This window comes from Canis lupus, chromosome 33, assembly GCF_011100685.1.
Source record: "Canis lupus familiaris isolate Mischka breed German Shepherd chromosome 33, alternate assembly UU_Cfam_GSD_1.0, whole genome shotgun sequence".
In the NCBI taxonomy this organism is placed as follows: domain Eukaryota; kingdom Metazoa; phylum Chordata; class Mammalia; order Carnivora; family Canidae; genus Canis; species Canis lupus.
Window position 1 is genome coordinate 18,032,714 of NC_049254.1, and position 20,231 is coordinate 18,052,944.

The window sequence follows — 20,231 nt, forward strand, 5'->3', positions numbered from 1 at the left end:
CAAAAAGCTTAAAATGCTGTATTTTATCAAGAAGGGAATCAGGAGTACAGGAGAAAATATTTTACTTGTTTTATATACAGGTATATACCATTCCTATATCCATAAAAGTCATAGTGTATTCAAAAAAGTCCGTGTATCCCAAGAAACCATGTGGTCACTTCCAGCTGTCAAATGGATGGATGCATATAGATGATATAGTAAGATGAGTAGACAATAATAGACACAATAATGGTGATAATTTTTAAAAATAACAAAAGGTCTAAAGTATTAAGGTTGTTGAGTGTCAAAAAAAAAAAAAACTAAAAAGATCAAAACTTTTAGTCTGGGAAATAAAAAGCAGAATAGAAGATATTCCAATGACATTTTCACAGAAATAGAACAATCTTAAAATTTGTATGGAACCACAAATAGCCAAAGCAATCTTGAGAAAGAACAAAGCTGAAGGTATCATGTTCCCTGATTTCAAACTATATTATAAAGCTACAGTAATCAAAAAAGTAGTACTGGCATACAAAAAAGATACATAGATCAGTGGAACAGAACAGCCCACCAATAATCCCACACATAAATGGTCACTATGACAAGCCAAGAATATACAGTGGGACAAGGGCAATGTCAGTAAATGGTGTCGGCAAAAGAATGAAACTTCGATTACAGTCTTATATTATACTCAAAAATTAACTCAAAATAGGCCGGAAGCCATAAAACTTCTAGAAGAAAACCTACACACTTAACATCAGACTTGGCAATGATTTTTTGGATTTGACACCAAAAGCAAAGGCAACAATAGCAAAAATAAACACAAGGGACTACACTGAACTGTAAAAAAGCTCCTGCACAGCAAAGGAAACCATCAGCAAAAGGAAAAGGCAACCTACTGAAAGAATTTGCAAATCATGTATCTGATAAGGGGCTTATTACATAACTCCTATAACTCAATAGCAAAAAAATAAAAAATAAAAATAGGCAGAAGATTTGAAGATATTTTTCCAAAGAAAGCAGACATATGACCAACAGGAGAAGATGAAAATATGAAAAGATGCTTAGCATCACTAACCATCAAGGAAATGCAAATCAAAACTGCAATGAGATACCACCTCACACCTATTGGAATGGCTATTATCAAAAAGGAAAAAAAAAAAAACAAATAATAAGCATTGGTGAGAATGTAGAGAAAAGGGAAACCTTGTGCACTGTTAGGAATGAAATCACTGCAGACATTATGGAAAACAATATGAGGTTCCTTAAAATATTAAAAAGAGAATTACCATATGATCCAAAAATACCACTTATAGGTATTTATCCAAAGAAAACAAGAACACTGATTGAAAAGATATATGCACCCCCACATTCACTGCAACATTGTTTACAATAGCCAAGATACCAAACAGCCTAACTGTCCATTGATAGATGAATGGACAAAGAAAGTGTAGTGTTTATGTATATACAATGGAATATAATTCGGCCATAGAAAAGAATGAAGTCTTGCCATTTGTGACAACATTGGTGGATTTTGAGGGGATTATACTAAGTGAAGTAAGTCAGGCAGAGAATGACAAATACCATATGATCTCACTTATATGTGGAATTTGGGAAACAACAAAAAAGCAAAATCATAGATAAAGAGATGGGTGGTTGTCAGAGGTGGAGGATGGAGGATAGGGGATACAGGGAAGGGGATCAAAAGGTACAAATTTCCAGTTATAAAATAAGTCGTTGAAATGTAATGTACAACATGATGACTATCATACTGTGTTGCATATTTGAAAGTTGCTGAAAGCAAATCTTAGAAGTCCTCATCGTAAGAAAAAGAAAAATTAGGCCTGATGACAGATGTTAACTAGACTTACTGCAACCTTTTCACAATATATAAGAGTATCTAATCATTATGTTATACAACTGAAGCTAATGTGTCAATTCTACCTCAAAAATAAAAAACTTAATCTGGTTAATAAAAGGCAAATTGGTGGATAAGGTGAAATTTTTAGGATTCTGAGAATATGGATCATCATTTTTAAAATAGAAGAGGCTGGCAGAAGAGAGGAAAAATTAAGACATTATTTCATATATGAAACTCAAGAGTTTTAAAAGAGTTTTTAAGTTAGATGAATTCAGATACGTTACTACATCTGAAGTAAAGAAGAAAATTTTTCTTTTCTTTTCACAGTTCTGTGACCTATTCTGGAATCCATCTGTTGAGATGCTTTATTGCAAATATAACAGGAAATCTTAAGACTGATGGCCTCTAATTTAGCTGAAGATTCAAAATCCTTTATGCCAACTAGAGTTGAACACCTAGAATTTCAGCATTGTTTTAAATGTTGTGTACCTATTAATTTGCAGAAGGATCATTTTAACTTTAAAATCTGCATCTTGGGCAGCCCGGGTGGCTTAGCGGTTTAGCGCCGCCTTTGGCCCAGGGCCTGATCCTGGATACCCAAGATCGAGTCCTGCATCGGGCTCTCTGCATGGAGCCTGCTTCTCTCTCTGCCTGTGTCTCTGCCTCTCTCTCTCTTTCTCTCTGTGTGTCTCATGAATAAATAAATGAAGTCAATAAATCAATCAATCAATCAATCAATCCTGCATCTTCCCAAACCAAGAATGAATTTGTGCTGGGAAAAAGAAGTTTATAAATAATAAATTATGCTATTCATTAGGACAGATACTGTTTTATTTTAACAGTTCCTATTTTAGCAATGTTCCTATTTTAACAAACTGGCAAACAAGAGCATATAGAAATCCATAATAGGAAACCTATTTAGTGCTACCTAGAGAATGGTTTGCTGTGTTTTTATTGGGCTTTTGCCTTTTAAAGACAATGTTTATTATGTATATTTAAGTATTAAAATGGAATAGTTAATAAAGGGGTTACTTTTCTGTTAAGCACTTATAGGGAGATGGAAGAGAAATGCTCCTCTCAATGCCTTAACTTATCTTTTTTCTGAGTCCTTACCTGAAAATAAAATAATATTCTTGATAAAATTTCAGTCAGTCCATGATGAGGCTGGAGTCATTCACCTTCAGATGAACACAGGATTCAGAATCAGAACACCAGAATTTAAGTTTCAGTTCTAATATTTATTATGTTGGGCCTTGGGCAGATTACTTGATTTCTCTGCCCTTCATTTATAATTTGCAAAGCTATAGAGATTAAAATGGTATTATATGTGTAAAATATATCTGTTTACAGATTTATAAAGTGAAACCAATCCAAGAAACAGCAAACCTCAGATTTATCACAGAAAACCTTCTGTCCTAGAGGAGAAAACATTTTCTTTAGTGAAAGACAAAATCCAAAAACCAGTTTTTTTGAGAAAACTGGTATTTGCAAAAGGCGAGAAAAAAGTTGATCGGCCTGTTTAGAATTGGTACAGTAAGATTCAGAATGGAAAGATAAAGCCTTCCTTTGAGCTAAAGTTAACAGAAAAGATTTTTATGAAGATGCTACTGACCTATTCATGTAAGTAAGTGGCTTAGCTTTTCAAACTGAGAGTGAATATTAAAAGATTATTGCAGTAGCCCCAGATAAAACCTTAAGGCTGTAAAACAACTTTGGGGTTCTTTAGGGAAATTCAATTATGAATATATTTTCATAGTTGATAGCACTGGTCTGTTCTAACCAGCAGTGTTTTAAGCTCAAACAAACAAAAAAAAAACTTTAGGTATTCACAAAGTAAAATATATGGTAACAGTAGAATGATCTTAGAAGTCATCATTTTGCCTGCCAGTGTTACTTTACTGCTCGTCTTAGCCTTGGTTCTCCTAAAAGCAGAGTCCAAGACAAAAGTTTGCATTCAATCATTTATTTGGGAAGTGATTCCAGGGAACAGGAGCGATGAAGAAAGGAAACAGAAGGAAGGAGAGTCAATCAAGGATGGAGGAGTCGGACATCACATAAGTACTGGTCTTGATCTTGAGGCTCCCTTCTAGAAGAGGAGCCTTAGGAAATGTGCCTCTGAGTTGTCTTTGAAGTGGCCTTCTCCCCAATTCTTCCAGTTTGTGCATGCCTAAGTGCCAAGTAGTTCTTGCAACTTGTCAGAAGGAGCAGGAAGTGAGGGGTCTCTGGAACAGGAGGCAAAGTGCAGTTGTCCACTCCTGCTGGAAACTGGTTGGCACAGCAGTGGCTGAAGTAAAAAAGCTAAGTGGATTTAGAATGGGAGGCCTCAGCATAGTGCTCTTACGAATGAGAGGAGTGTTTTAATGCTACTAGGGCAGGAAAATACAGTATTCACTGTGATAACACACTAACAGGAGTTTTCTTGGAGGGCCTGGGGCGTGGGGTGAGGAACAGAGGGAAAGGAATAAAGAGAATCTTAAGCAGGTTCCATACCCATCACAGAGCCCAACATGGGACTCAATCTCACAACCCTGAGATCCTGACCTGAGCTGAAATCAAGAGTTGGATGCTTAACTGAGCTACCCAGGTGTCCCACTAACAGAAGTTTCTAATCTAATTTACTACTAATATATGGTTTGTATATCACAGATTTCACTTTTTAAAATTTAAAACATTAGAATTCTAAGTTGTTTGGAAAGATTAGCTGATCTAGAGTAGGGGAGAAGGAGGAGATGAAGAAATTTACTCCAAAGGAACATTAATGAAGTACAAGGCTTTCTAGTTTTACCTCCTTAGACAATTTACTGAACACTGGTTTTTCCACTGAGGGATAATCTCCAAAGTCTCTTTCAGCTGTCAGAGTTTATGATCCTTGAACTATAATGCCACTTCACATGAAGCAGTCTAAGCCCCAGGAACCTAACTCTGGAGTCATATGCAAGTAAAAGCAGAAACAAGATTGGACCTTAAATCTTAGAATCATAGAAGCTGATGGTTATTTCTAGACTGGTCATGAGATCTCCTTAGTATTATCTATGTTTTAAGGCACCAAGTAGCTTCTACCACTTGGTAGGAAGACAGGAAAAATATAAACAATGAAAAGTGACTAGAAATTAAGGACTTTGAAGTAAATCAAGATGTTTAGCAAGGCTTCAGGAAAGAAAGAAGCTGAAGCAGTGTTTAACTCTGCTTCGCTGGCTACTTGCATCAAAATCATCTAAGCTCCTTGTTACAAATGCAGGCTTCTGGGCACCTGGGTAGCTCAGTCAGTTGGGAGTCTGACTCTTGATCCCAGCTTGGGTTTAGATCTCAGGGTCATGAGGTCATGCAGGCTTCTGTCCTCATCCCCTGGCTGTGTTTATCTGTCTCTTCAGAAAGGTATCTGCATTTTTAAACAACCCACCAAGTGATTCTCAAAACAGCACAATGTATGAGAACCACTAGTATAGATAAGCAGGAAAATGTACGGAAAGAATAGGCCAAATAAAGAATGGAAAGGAAATAGAGTGATGGTGGCCAAGGAAAAGATGTGGTACATACCAGGCACTGTTTTATTTTTCTATAAATCTACATGTAAGATAAAACTTAAGGCTACAGACTTCTTAACAAATAGCTTACTGACCTAATTCTAGTAAACTAGACCATTCAAAAATACATACGATTTGCCTTGAGCAACAGTGCTAACAGTATACAAATGTCAGATGACAGCATCAGCACTAAATTATAAATTTATGTGTGACCTCACTCCTGGGTCTATTTTGTGTCAGCTAAGTTTTATTTTTTTCATTTGACTTTCTCATCTATTTCTACTTTGTTTTCCTGTTGTATTTCAGGTATAATAACCACATGTCACATTACATCCTTTTTGAAAAAGTTTATTTAGAATCTGTCACTAGCACCCAAATAAATAAACCAAAACCAAAACCAAAACAAAACAAAAAAGCCAAAAACTTTTGGAGAACTCTGTAAATTCTCCTGTGAGATGCCCTTCTGTGAGATAAAGTGAACAAATGAAGTAAACTAATGGCATGACCAGTCTCCCTGATAATACAATTAGTGGCAAAATTTTTAGTCCCTTGTGATGATGGATTCTAATATGTAATCAAGATAGCACAGGCATTGGAAGCTACAAACAGTGTTCAGCGGTGGATTTACTTTACCTACAAATGGAGCCAGTAAGACCAAAGTGACCTTTTAAGCACTCCTTGATATTTCCCACTCCACTCAACTCCCCATATACCTGAAGGCACAGAGTAGGTTTTTATAAACCTATTCACTCATTCACTCAGTTCTTAATTCTGTTGTTCCAGGGATCCACCAGCTTTAATCAAGGAATTATATCTGCTTCTCAAAGACAGGATATGGTAGTTTCTTCATCTTAACCCCTGGTACAAAGTTAAAAGTCAAAATTTGACTAATAGTCAAATACTTGTCAGTTAAATGACAGTTACTATAAACGTTTATTGAACGGAAATGAACTGCTGTACAATGTTATACTAAAGAAGCTCCTCTCTGAGTACCTCTTAGCACTTCCAAGTCCTTGCAGATTTTTTTTTTAGCAGTTTCACATAAAATAGCAGAAAACTGGACCAGTTTGTTAAGCACTTAAATGTGAGCACTCATATTTGAGCATCTAAACTCCCATTAAAGCAAAAATATCATCAATGTCATCTGTCTCCTTAATGGTTCCTGATGTATTATGTTTGTCCATTTGCATCATTTTCCATGAATCAGTTTCATTTTCATTGCTTCCTATAAGGTTTTCATGAATTTGTTTCTTTTTAGTTTGTATGACAGGGTCTGAAACTCTGCTACTCAAGAGTTGCTTACTATTAGGGTAGAGATCAGTTCTATGAACTGTACAGTGTGAGAGTCTCCATTTACTGCTATCTGTAGCATTCTGAGTCCCTTGAGGGGACTGCTGAATTTCTTTTGAAAGAGTCAATTGCAACTTTCTCTGCGGTTTCCTCTGTCCCAGTAAAAATCTATTCTGAGATCTTCTTCGTCTCACAAGACGCTCTGAAGTTTTGATTCCTGAGCCACGAAGAAGGCAGTTGCAAATAGAGGTTTTTATGCATTCCAATTTCTTTGGCAAACTTTAAAAGACAGCAAGAGAAAGGAAAAATCTGGGATTAAGACATAGAAAAACATTTTCAAAAACTTTTGTCTCTATTTTACCAACTCCCAAAAGAAAAGTACACAATTTATCTACAAGTCCTATGCCTACAAGTGTACAACCCCAGAATCATCACAAAAAATATGAAAATAGGAGCTTCAACCCAAATCTGTGTTTTCAGAGCAGAGCTTCCCTGTTGATTCAGGGTGTAGCCAAGTATGCCCCCATTACGTTCCCAACATAAAGTAGCTCCTACAACTGCCTACCAAGACAGCTGAATGGTGAGATCCCTCCTTACTTCAGTGTCACAGCTTTTCCCTGATAAGTGCTAAAGTTCATAGCGTAATAGTGGAGCTGGGGAAAGGATATATCACAAATAGAACAATCTGCCTGGATGCAGTAATGCGTTTCTGGATAAACAACTTCATGTTGTAGCTGAGAATGAACAAGTGGAAAGGAATAAAAGTGGAGGAGGGAGTTTATCTAAGAATGAGAAGACAGAGCTGCTGACATAGACCACCTACACCTTGGGCTACCCTAATTGTGACTCATACTTCGTTTCAAGTTGGGGAATTCAGAATTCAAATAGCTGATTAGTTTAGGTGTTTTGCTTCTGAATAAGGTATGGTGATAAGGTACATCAGTGCCTTGCTAACTGCCTCACTGTGATAGATTTCAAAAGATTAGCATGGGTCTGTAACTTATGCCCTGTCACCCTCCCCTTTTTCCTTTTTAAATAAATATGTAACTTTGAGGAAGCTCTTTATAATGTAGTAGTTCAGGAGGATCAGTTTCTAAACACTTTTCTTGTCTTACTGTAAGTGACGATTTTTAAGTGGGGAAGAGGGTAAGCGTACTTCCTAACTGAAATGGAAATAGAAGAAAAACAAAAACGGAAGAATCAGAGGATCTGAATTGAGTTCTAGATCTCCAGCTGTTAACAATCTGAGAAAAATCCCCTATGTCCTCAGCTACAAAATGGGAGTAATACTGCCTACTTCACAGAGTTATCATGGACATTAAGTAAATTTAAAATGTACTGTAATATATAACATACTGAAGCAGCAAAACAGGGCAGTACTAAAGAGCAGTATTTTTGTGGGGTAGGGAATAAGGTTTAACCAAATACCACTTTGTTACCATTCTCATTAACTCTTAAAATATATTATCTGTATCTCATCTACCCCTTCTCCATCTCAGGCTGAGTTTTCACCCTAGAATAGATCCTTTTTAGATGCTAGAGATCTTTAAATGACTCTAATGTAGAAATAGTTCCAACAATTCATTCATTCCTTAGGAATACTTAACTTCTCCTACAGCTCTTAATCAAAACTTGCTTTTGTGATCTTTAGAGCCATTTCTGTCGAAAATTGTTACCATGGGCAGGCATCTATTAGTGTCTCAATAAAAATATAAAACCCTAAAGTGTCTAACTTCATTGTTATGTTTCAAGTAATACTGGCTCACATCCTTAGGCAGTTCTACGAATCTAAATCAGGAAAAGGGAGAAATCAATATATGGAGAATTGGGCACCCATGAATGAACATTGCCTGACCCAAAACCCAGAGTCTGGTGTGTGTCCTTGTAAGAGGCAGACACTTCTCTCACACCCTCATCCTGCTGCACGAGGTGGGCAGACTGGCTGTCTCCTACTAGAGTGAGAACTAGAGCTAGTGCTCCATGAGGATTAAATCTGTCTTACACAACCTATCCCCAGGCTTAGCATGCCATAGACACTCCTAAGGCTTTCTGAATGAACACATGGAATGGTGAAGAATATAAATGAATACATCCAATTAACCAAGTTAACTTTCTTCCTCCCAATGATACAGCTGTACCCAACAAAAGCAAACAAAATTGCAGTTTGAATAGATCCTTCTCTTAGCCCCTCTAGGGCTACTGGACATTCCATTTTTTAAAAAGCTGACTTGAATATATATACTTTTGCCCTAAGTAACAACAGAAAAAGTAAAGGAATATAATTTTTAGTATATACCTACCTATAGCCTTGAGCTTCCACATGTTTAAGCCGGTTACTTTTAAGAAGTTTGTTACCCAGAAAGGAGGCCTGAGCCTTGAGTTTTTTGCTCCTGCACCATAAAATCGCTGTTTGGATTTCTTCAGAAAGTTGAATGAAAGTCTCAGCCTCTCGAAATCTTTGCACAAAACTTTTGGCACTGGGAGTTCCTGTTGCTTTCTGAGGAGAATGTTTGGTTGCCTTTAGTTTTGACTGAGAACCTTTAGTCTCCTGAAATATGGAAAGGTGAGAAAAGTATATTGGATTTGCTACTGACTTGTAAATATATAACAGAGAAAAGTTGACTATGAAAATTAGAAAATGTCTTTTTAAAAGAAGGAAAACTTAAAGCTCACTGTGCTTTCCTTTGTCTTAAAAATCTTAATTTTTTACCCATCACTCCTAACACAAGATTTTTTCCCCTCTGTGCAGCAAAGGTCCTATCTATAACTGAATTCAGACAGAAAATATAAATATTCTAACAGATATCTATTTAACCTATACATAAGAATGAAACTCTACATGAATAAATATTGGTCAAAGCCCATCTGGTAGGAAAAATAATCTCTGAAGAGCCCTTTTCCTTGATACTAATACACTACCACAAATTTGTTTGTCACTTACTTCTATACCCTGAGTTACTCCTCAATGATGAGTCATAAATGTTACTGAAAACGCACTAAGACAGGAATGATGCTGAATGTATGTTAAAAATGCTTAACTGAGCAACACACTTCCAATTCAGCCATCGTTTGATGTGGCACCTTTGTCTTTTCAACCCCCCTCTGTCCAGTAAAGTTTGAATTGTATCAACTTTTGTTGTTTATGAAAATGTGCCACTTACTAGGTCTGCTTTTTTTTTTTTTTTTTTTTAACTAGGTCTGCTTTTATCTTTCATTCAAAAGTTGTTCCAAATTTCTCACTCTCAAGAAAAACATAAAAAGTAGAAAATATTGGGCAGCCTAGGTGGCTCAGTGGTTTAGCGCCGCCTTCGGCCCAAGGCATAATCCTGAGGACCTGGGATCGAGTCCCACGTCGGACTCCCTGCATGGAGCCTGCTTCTCCCTCTGCCTGTGTCTCTCTCTGTCTCTCATGAATAAATAAATAAAAACTTAAAAAAAAAAAAAAGAAAATATAAAAGTAGAGACCTATCAATATTGTGTACTGCTGACTTGATAAAAGAAATCTGACCTTAAAAGGAAGCTGAGCCTGTTAGTGCTAATTGCTCAAACTGTGGTAGTGACTAGTCATGAATAGGGGCTGCTGACCAACCAAACTGCTTCACAACCAGCTCACCCAGGAACAGCTGGATGGGACTACAGAACTTTCAAGGATCAGAGAGCCATAGTTCTAGAGACAGAGTTGAGAAAACGATTTGGGGGACTGATATAATGGTAAAGAACAAAGACTGTGAACCCAAACTGCCTGCGTTCAAATCCCAACTCTGCCCCGTATTTGTGGTATGCCTGAGCAAGTTTCTTGTCCTATCCAGGCCTCGATTTTCTCACCTGAAATATGGAAACAATAATAACAGCAACAACCTTACAAGAAAGTACTCTGACTTATCAGAAATTATTTAGAGTTCTTAAATAGAAAAAAAGAAATAATCCATGCAGAAAACCAGGAGAAAACAATCTGAGAAGGACAGATGGTAATAAGTCAAGTAGTTACCACATGAAAGAGGGTGAGAGACACTAAGAGGAATCATGTTAAAGCTTAAACTGGGAAAGAGAAACCTCGTGACAAAAAATGAGGATGACAGTAGCTAATGACATCTAACATCAGTTAAGAGCTTACCATACTCCAGTCTCTTTGCTGAACACTTTACATGCATTAAAACTACATAACCCTATGAGGTGCATACTATATTAGAAAAAAGAGGTGTGGGCGGGTCAAGAAACTTACATAAGGTCACAACTAAAGCCAGGACTAAAACCATTTCTGTCTGACCACAAAGCTAATACTCTTTTTTTTTTTTTTAATTCTATTCATTTATTAAAGAAAGAGATTAAGCGGGGCAGGAGCAGAGGAGGAGGGAGAGGGACAAGCAGACTTCATACTGAGCACAGAGTGCAACTCCCAGGGCTTGGTCCCAGGACCCCGAGATCTTGACCTGAGCTAAAATCAAGAGTGAGATGCTTGACTAACAGCCACCCAGGTGCCCCCAAAGCTTATTCTCCTAATATATTCCACACCTATAATGGATCCTAGGAACACTTTAAAATTCTAGTGAACTCTGAATAGAATGTTTTTAAAAGCATTCTATAACCTGATTTTAGACCCCTGGGAGTACTTCTATTCATTCAGAAGCATAGGCTGGGAACTATAATAGCACTAAACTAAGAGCTGGGGATAAAAACAAAGATTCGATCTCTGCCCTTGGTTAAGTGGCATCTACTCTACAAATCAGCAGAACTCATAAGCCATAGTAATTATAAGCCAGACAAACCTGCATAGCTTTGTGTTTCAGCTGTTTGCAGAAAACTCTCACGTCAAATTCTGATGACTTTTCTGCAGAGATAGAGAGACCGCAGATACAAAAGCTTAGGCATACTATTTCAAATCAATGAATTCTTAAGTATATGATATTTCTTGCCAAATTACTACAAAAGAAATAAAGAGAATTTTAAGAGTATGTGTTATATCAAAGCAAATTACCTTTGATGATTTTCTTATTCTTTATTGGCTGCCCAAGATCCACAGTATTCTGTGTACTGATCCTCATTTCTTTAGCTTTTTTGGAAATTCTGAGCACAGTTTCTTTGTTAGACATCAGTGATTGCTCTTTTGTTAAAAACAGTTTATTTAACAATTTAGTTACTCCTTTAGCTGCAAAAGCTGTAGGCATTTTTTTCTTACAGATTTCAAAATAGGGCTGTCCTAAAAATTCAGCAATATCAGAAGGAAAGGTAAAATCTTTGAAGTAAGGCAGTGGTTGAATCCTAGAGACCTCCTGAAGCAATATGAACAATGGCTCATATAAAGAGGTCAGCCTTTTCAAAATACCTTTATAGAGAACCCTAGGAAAAAACATAGGAAGTCATGAATTAGCCAGTAATTATAATTTGCAAATTATATAATATCTACAACAGATTCAAAGCTGAAAATAAATGTGTATCAGTCTGCCACTATAGATTTAAAAAAAAAAAAAAAGGCTCCAGCACATATTTGCAGAGTCAGATTAGTCTAACCCAAACAGAAAAAAAAAAAAAATGTTACTTAAAACTAAATAAAGTACTAAATGGAAAGATGTCTCAAAGGATATGCATCAACATCTTATGTGTGGGTTTAGCTAGGTGGTGAGATTTTAGGCAAATTTCAGGTTCTTCACATCTTCTCTATTCTTTTGGAATGTGTCTAAATAAAGCATGTATTATTATTATTATAATCAGTAAAAATTAAAGCTGTCTTTATTACAGAAAAGAATAAAGCATGTATTATTATTATAATCAGTAAAAATTAAAGCTGTCCTTATTACAGAAAAGAATAATATGTTAGCTATTGGTAATTCTAATGTCGTTACCTCTAAGAATAAGCAGAATAAACAAGAAGATTGGAAATAGTACTTGAGAAACCCAGGTTAAGACATCAAAGACCTGACCAAACACGTAGGTTCCCAATCCACCCCAAATAAACTCTGATCAAGTGAAGAAATGGAACCCCTACACCATTAACATCCCATGGGAAAACAAATATGAAAACCTAGGCTGAGTTAGATGAAAAAAATTATTTCAAAGGTCTGTACATACATACATACCATAATCTGCTCACCAGCCCAACCATCACAAGGTTTAAAATAATGAATTCTTGCAAACCTAGATGTTTCACAGTCAAGCTGGAGAATCAAGTTAAAGTTGGAAAACAAAACCAAAGTAATTTGGGTTTTATAAATTATATTTATGAAAGAAACAGATTGGAAATAGAATTTTCTTGAAGAAATTCAGCTTTAAACATGTTCTATTTCAGTCATGGAAACTTTAAAAAAAAAATAAAATAATATGCACTCTGCTAGAGCTCTCATTATTTAGCTTCTATGACTAAGAATTTCTGTCAATGCCCTTAGGGTAATATGTGCTAGATGAAGACTGGCAGTCTCTGGCAATGGCTCTATCAGGCAATTCCAAAGGAGGCCAAGAAGCAAAATTTTAATAGGTTATAACTTCTACAAACCTCCTAGCTTTCAAACAGAAATACTATTAAGTATATCCAAACAATTCCAATTCAGAAGAAAGCATTTTAGTTAATTTAAGGATACAGAAATGTCTTGCAGCAACAGTCCAAGCAGCGAAGTAACAACTTGCAGGCTCCCAAAATCTTCATGAGCACCAATTCGACCACTGGTTGGCTGGGAATAACACATGCTTTGGTAGTTACTGGCTGGTTTTTGCTTCACAAAAATGGAAAAGAATGTTACTTTCATTCTTAAAGTTCATCAATTGTAAAGTACAGTTTTCAAGTGCAGATGAGCTAGAAGCTCAATTTGAAGTAGTTACGTTCAACAATGACTGGTAGATTATGTAATAATGTTTCAATATAATCAACCCTACCCCTGTCATGCCAGTCCCTCCCACTGAGGAGAGAATATCACAAAAACCATGTGTCCCTTATTTTTTCTTTTAAAGATGTAATTATTCATTCATTAGAGACACAGAAAGGCAGAAACACAGGCAGAGGGAAAAGCAGGCTCCTCGCAGGGAGCCTGATGTGGGACTCAATCCCGGATCGAGGATCATGCCTTGAAGTAGCTCAACCCCGGAGCCACACAGGTGTCCCCTAGGTGCCCCTTATTAAAACAAAATTTGTAAAGCTCCCCTGTTGGGTTATATCCCAGCACCAGGCAAAGAAAAGTCCCCAAAGGGTGATCATATTGAAGACCATGAGTTCCCAACCCACCACAAAGCCCATCAGAAAGCATCTGGACCACTTACTTGGAAGAAAACAACTCAGACAGATGTTGAATTGAACCCTCCAATCCCATGTTTTTCAAACGTTTTAAACATTGTTCAACCTGAGAGGGGAAGAGCAGCTCAAATTCATATAATACAGACATGGCCATTGATGTGACCAGGAAAGCAAAGAAATGCAAAAGTTAAAAGTATGGAAATATACTGAACACCAGAGAATAACTTTATTTTAGGGTAGTCTACCCCAAAAGCAATTGTTCCTGCTTAAAAATTTGAAATTAACCCAGCCAAACATATGTCTCAAGTTATAACTAAGAATTTACTATATGCCAGGATGTGATTGATGCTATAAAGTGCATCAAAGTAAATACGAGATTATTCTCAAACTATTAAAACAAGATAGTAAGTTAATTAACTACTAAATTTCAACAGTTTGTAAATGGCCACAGAAATGAGGCAAGTGACAGATTTTACAAATCACTTTACAAATGCATACTGAACATCTACTATTTCCAAGGTATGCTAGGAAATAAAGTAGTATATAAGATACTTCTCATTCTCTTGTTATAAAAATCTAGTAGTAAAAATAAGACATATAAAGTATTTAAATACTAAAATAAAAGATATGCCTTCTTTAAAATTGCAATCCCCTCAGCACTCTTCCTTTTCCTGCTTTATTTTTCTTCATGGCACTTACCACCATCTGACATTTGATCAACTGACTAATTGACTGATGGTCTTTCTCCTCTCAACTACAATGTAAGCTCCATGAGGGCAATATATTTCATCTATTTTATCCCCCACTCTAACTCAGTACTTAGCACAGTGTTAAGTAGGCACCTAACAGCATTTTTATCTTAAAAAAAAAAAAAAAGTAAGAGCTATCCATTATGCAAAACGTGGTAAGAATTCTATAGTCCTCAGGAAATACCACATAAAGGGCATGTACAGGACTGCATCTGGATTTTGAGGGTCTAAAATCTGAATGGGGCACTGATACTAGCAAAGGTATCTTGCCAAAGCCACATACATACTAATGAAAATTTTCAGAATTGATTCTATGATAACAGCATAGTTTTCAGAACAAGGGAGGCAACCATCTTCAAATTTTGAGGTTAGCACCTATCTTCAGTTTTTAATTTTGGACACTATACTTTGAGAGAAGTATTGACAAACCAAGATGGTAAAATTAACTTGGGAAATATAGTATGTGAGCTATGGTTCAAAACAAATAAGGGAAAATAATTTTGAGAATTGTAGCAAGGCAAAGAGAACTGAAACAACCTAAGAACAGTCTTCATATACCAAAAGTATTATACAGAAAGGGGAATCAAGACTATTTTCTGTGCTGTATGTATGGGAACATTAGAGGGATGCATGCTAATTCTACTACTTAGCTTTCCTTGAAGGGAGAAAAAAGTCAAGTGGATGACAGTAATGTGTAAATAGTGAAATGTTAAACAGATAGAAGGCAGTAGTAGGAATGGGGATAGTAGCTGCAGCAGCATAAAACACATTCCCTATAGTAGGGAGCACAAACTGTACACAAATAACTGCCACATGCAGACCATACTCAATATCATAAGAGAAGCACAAAGGGGAATCCCAAATAGCCCACAGTCATAAAAGAGGAGTTAACTATATTAATAATCAAAAAATGCAACTTAAAATGAGATTATCACAGTATGCCCTCCTGTTACACCATAGGAAGACGTTTATCAATGCCAGATGGCGGCTTGGAATGGGACTTGCAGGATGGGAAGTCCTTTACCAGGCATCAGATGGGCTGGGCATTCTAAACATACAGGACCAGGTAAGCAAAAGTCAGGGGAGAAAATGAACATGGTGATCAGGGGAACTCGTGAAGAGTTCAGGTTGCCTAGAATATAAAATATATGAAAGTGAGAGAGAAGCCTGAGCTAAAGAAAACTGAAAAGGCCAGATCATGGAAGATCTTATAAGTCAAGCTAAGAGGTTTCATCTTTATTCAGGAGAACCATTAGAAAAAAATCAAAGCTATTTTTTAGGATGATTAACCTGGCTTTGCATATGGAATATGCCAGAGTATAGTAAAGACTGGAGTTGAGGAAAGATCACTTAGGATAGCAAGGCAACTGAAAGTTGACAAGGTCTGAAAAAAGAAGATGCAGCCAGAACTCAAAGATGGGTCTAGATGCAGAGGAAGTTTTGACTGATCAGTTGACTGAATGGGAGAGCCAAATAAAAGGAAGAAGCAGAGAAAACACCAAATTTTTCTGATTGAATAATTATTTACAGCTTGGAAGCCAGAAGGAAAAAATAGGTTCAATCTGTATGTTCAACATGAAATACATTCAAGTGTGGTTTTATAAGACTCGTGCAGAGATAAAAAAAGCTGCCCCAGAGAAGAAAACTTAAGAGAAAGACCATGCTCCCAGATCTTTCTTTGATGAAGAAATCTCCATTCTTTTGCTTTAGGTAATAGGAGTGGAAAATTAGCCAGAGAGCACAAATCTGTGAGGTTAGAGAACATGTCTGTCTTTTTCACCCCTGTATACTGAGCACCAAGCACAGTGCCTGGCACATAGAAAGTTATAAAAAAAAATACCTGCAGAATGAATAAGGTGAATGAATGAATGAGCTTATAAGGAACCCAGCTAGACTTGACTATATGATGTAGTCCCTAACAAAGAGGACCCATTTTGTCTTAAACTCTAAAAATTATAGGAAACCACTCACTTTCCATAACTTGTTATATAACCATTCAGTCTAATATATTACTGATTAGATTATGTGCCCCACAGCACACAACTTTTGTTTTTATGATTTCAGGATTTTTTTTTTTTTTATTTATTTATGATAGTCACACACAGAGAGAGAGAGGCAGAGACATAGGCAGAGGGAGAAGCAGGCTCCATGCACCGGGAGCCCGACGTGGGATTCGATCCCGGGTCTCCAGGATCACGCCCCGGGCCAAAGGCAGGCGCTAAACCGCTGCGCCACCCAGGGATCCCGATTTCAGGATTTTTATTGTGTTCAGAAAATTCTCTTAATCCAACACTTTATCTTGCTCAAATCACTGTATCTGTGAACTAGGCAAAAGCACTGTAATTTATTACAGATTACATATAATGAAGAAAACTTTTCATGAAAATTACCCACTAGAAACAAGACTGAGAAAGAATTAAACATGGTTCCTTTCTGAATAAATTGGTTTTTGAAATGCTTTCCGGGGAAACAAAAATGAAAGTCCACAGGCAGTTGTGGACTAAAGATCTATTGAATCACAAGTAATTGAGTTTCCCTAAATAACAAAGTATTATATTAGGTGGCAGTGTGATCTCATTTTCATCAAGTAAACATGTTGAGTCTTTAACACAAGGCTGCCTCCTTACCTGTTTGAGGGCTAAATGGGGCTTGTGGCGCCCCATTCTGTTGTGATTGCTGTAAAGGACTGCGCATAGCACATCTGTTTCTGCATCTAAGGTTTGGCTCTTCAGTGACAGTGTAACAAGACCGCATTCTCTAATTACAGCTGCAACACAGAGGTCTAAACCAGAGATATTAATAAGACTTAATAAGTATCTCTACATTAAGTTTATTATGTAAAAATACTCTGAAGGAACATCTTTCCTTATTAAGTGGATTAAAAACAAACAACTTAACTATAAGAACATAATGAACAATTCTAAGTGAGAAGATAGAAAATGGTGGCCGATGAGATAAAAGTCCAGAAATCACTGAGAGAGCATCTGTTAGTGTCTTTGTATCCTATGTTATTATGATTTTTATTAATCTTTCATATGAATACTTTGCAATCATTTGGTGTATACTTACACCTAAGTACCTTGACAGTGGGGTATGTGTTATAAACTTGTCTAAATCCCCTATTTTAGGGGCAGCCCGGGGGGCTCAGTAGTTTAGCCCTGCCTTCAGCCCAGGGCGTGATCCTGGACACCCGGACCGAGTCCCGCATGGGGCTCCCTGCAGGGAGCCTGCTTCTCCCTCTGCCTGTGTCTCTGCCTCTCTCTGTGTGTCTCTCATGAATAAACAAATAAAATCTTAAAAAAAAAAAATCCCCTAGCAAGACAGATTGGATAAACTCCTATTCTTAAAAGCAAAGGTGCTGTATGCGGGTACTACTTTTAGGTAAGGATATACTCAGAAAAGAGAAACCACTGTGGCAACTGCAAGTTACACTGGTGAATGCCTGACTGAACACGGGGTGCTCAGCAGGAGGAAGGAACGGCTTCCTAGTCTCAAAAGCTGTGAAGCAGAAGCTGGAGTTAATGTCTCCGTGGCAGTAAGGATGGCGCCAGCTTCCAGATGGACGTAATACAAAGACGGATTCCTGTAGAACAGGACTCTAAGAAACCAGAATGGACCGCTCTGAGGAGCTGCTGAATTTCCAGGCCTCACAGAAATCCTGTTAAAGAATTTTTGAATTGAAGAAGAGGCAAAATGAATCATTGCACAGGCTGGGTGGCTGGTGAGATGGGTGTGAGGATTTGATAGGTTGTACTTAATGCTATCACTTGAGGGTCTATTCACCGTACAGGCCCTGTTCCAAACACTTTATAACAGTGACTCTTCCTCCAAACAGCCCTATGAGGCAGGTACTATTTTTACCTGCACTTGAAAATGAGCCGAGGCACAGAAGGGTTACACGACACCCCCGGCCTGCCCGCGCCCGCAGAGCGAAGTGCCAGGATTCAAACCCAATTTGGCTCCTGAGCCAAGCTCCCAATACTGGGCCCTCCTGCCTAAAAACAGGTACCATGGCTAAAACACTTTGGTTTAGGAGCACGCTCCCCTCATAACATCACTAGATGCTAACAGCCAGGGAGAGGTCGGAGGACTTACCCCGATTGATTGATTGATTTTTAAAGATGTTATTTATTTATTCATGAGAGACACAGAGAGAGAGGCCGAGACCCAGGCAGAGGGAGGAGCAGGCTCCAGCTGGGAGCCCGACGCGGGACTCGATCCCGGGTCCCCAGGGTCACCCCCCGGGCTGCCCCGAACCCCGTTTCACAGCTAAGGACCCGGGGGCCTGAACGATCGCAGGGTAAAGGCGGCGGCCCCGGCGCCCTCGTGGGAGCTCAGCGCAGCCTGCAGGGCGAACGGGGCGGCTGGCGGCCCGCGGCACAGGGCTTCCGGGCAGCACTCCTGCCCAAGGCGAGCTGCACCGCCTCTTCGCCCCCTGCGCGCGGGGCTGGCTCCGGCCAGGCCGTGCGGGCGGCGTCGTGGGTCTAGTGAGCGACTCCAGAGCGAGCCACGGGCCCGTGGGGCTGCCGGCATCACCGGCCGCCGGGAGCCCTCTGCGGGGTCCTGCCCCGCGCCCCTTCCCAGAGACCCGCGGGTGCAGGAAGTCCCGCCCCCCGCGCACGTGCGCCGGGCCCGCCGGACACCGCCTCCGGAAGCGTGTGCCGGCCGCGGGCCCCTCACTCACTCAGGGCGGCGTCGGGGTCCCGGACGGTGACCACGCTGCTGCTCCCCGCCCTCGGGATTCTCACGCGGTTCCACGGCTCCGGGCCCGCCAGCACCGTAGCCATCTTGGGAGGCCCGGGAGGGGCTCGGAAGGGCGGAGCTGGGCGAGACCTAACGGAGCGACCGAGGGAGGAGAGAAGGGAGGAAATCGGGGGGAGAAAGAAGGCGAGGGGCGGGCCCCGGGGGCGGGGGCCGGGCGTGGGGGCGGGGCCCGGGCGGGGCGAGGGGCGGGGCCTTCGCGAATCGTGGACCAAATCCAGTGGCCTGGAAAGGACGGTCGTCCAGTCCCTGGTCACCGAAACCTGGCCGCGGGTCCGAATCCCCCGGGGAGGGGCGGGGGGAGGCTCCGTCCCAGTCCTACTCAGTCAGATTCGCCGAAGAGGGTAGGAGTCTGCCTTGTATTGAGGCTTCCTTACGGGGACGTTCGGAATTACTTAAAAGCATTTTACAGGTGTAGACCCGGAGGCCGCCCGTACACCCCCATTCCCGCATCAGACATTAGGGGGAGCGGAAGAAATGAAATAAAGAGGCTTATGCAAGGTGTGGTATTTGAAACCCAGAAGAGGAGATTTACTTTGTCCAAGCCCGCCCAGGGGTTCCCCTATCTATCCGACTGTCGGTCCGCCCCCATCCTCGATCAGTGTTCACAGCAAGCTGGTGCTGCAAGCTCTGCTGATCTTCACCTCATTAATAACTTCTTGGTAGATTGTCTTCAGCCACACTGACGACACCTTACTTGAGAAAGGTCTATAACGTGTTAGAAAGGCAGCCCATGGGTTTTGGAGACAGACCACCAAGGTTATAATTCTAGGTCTGCCATTTACTACTAATTCTATGACCTCAGGAAATTTACGTAACTCCAACAAACCTTAGTGTCCTAAGGGGTA

General features: G+C 39.3%; 2 protein-coding genes across 10 annotated transcripts in view; one reads left to right on the forward strand and one right to left on the reverse strand.

Moving 5' to 3' along the window:
• The window catches only part of GTPBP8 (GTP binding protein 8 (putative)), a 76,028-nt gene that overhangs the window by 10,988 nt on the left and 44,809 nt on the right, over positions 1–20,231 (forward strand). For 2 of the 6 annotated variants that reach the window (XM_038582823.1, XM_038582821.1), the window contains one exon: positions 15,583–15,730. The exons of 1 other annotated variant lie outside the window; for it this stretch is intronic. In XM_038582823.1, the coding sequence (XP_038438751.1) occupies positions 15,583–15,715 (133 nt within the window). In that variant the 3' untranslated portion in view covers positions 15,716–15,730. Of the gene's footprint in view, positions 1–2,167; positions 2,660–15,582; positions 15,731–20,231 lie in introns of those variants that run through there. 3 more of the 6 variants (XM_038582824.1, XM_038582822.1, XR_005383325.1) reach the window with 2 other exon arrangements.
• On the reverse strand, positions 5,697–19,509 carry NEPRO (nucleolus and neural progenitor protein). Of its 4 annotated transcripts, XM_038582817.1 has the most exons (9): positions 19,307–19,509; positions 17,250–17,404; positions 13,900–13,979; positions 13,227–13,358; positions 12,729–12,806; positions 11,630–11,991; positions 11,421–11,482; positions 8,955–9,202; positions 5,697–6,933 (listed from the first exon to the last, which is right to left on the reverse strand). In XM_038582817.1, the coding sequence occupies exons 1-9, from the start codon at positions 19,407–19,409 to the stop codon at positions 6,471–6,473; spliced, it is 1,683 nt and encodes a 560-aa protein (XP_038438745.1). In that variant the 5' UTR covers positions 19,410–19,509; the 3' UTR covers positions 5,697–6,470. The 4 variants fall into 4 exon arrangements, with proteins under 4 accessions (XP_038438745.1, XP_038438746.1, XP_038438747.1 ...); XM_038582818.1 differs by lacking the exon at positions 17,250–17,404 and having other exon boundaries at positions 19,307–19,442; XM_038582819.1 differs by lacking the exons at positions 13,900–13,979; positions 17,250–17,404 and having other exon boundaries at positions 19,307–19,441.

Excerpts from the sequence above, each read along its gene's own strand:
- NEPRO (XM_038582817.1), bottom strand. The coding sequence starts at position 19,409 with ATGGCTACGGTGCTGGCGGGCCCGGAGCCGTGGAACCGCGTGAGAATC. Across the intron at positions 13,359-13,899 it reads TCTGAGTTGTTTTCTTCCAA|CAAAAACCAGCCAGTAACTA; the intron begins GTAAGTGGTCCA and ends ATTTTTGTGAAG. Across the intron at positions 12,807-13,226 it reads TGTTGCTGCAAGACATTTCT|CTTGACTGTGAAACATCTAG; the intron begins GTATCCTTAAAT and ends TTGATTCTCCAG.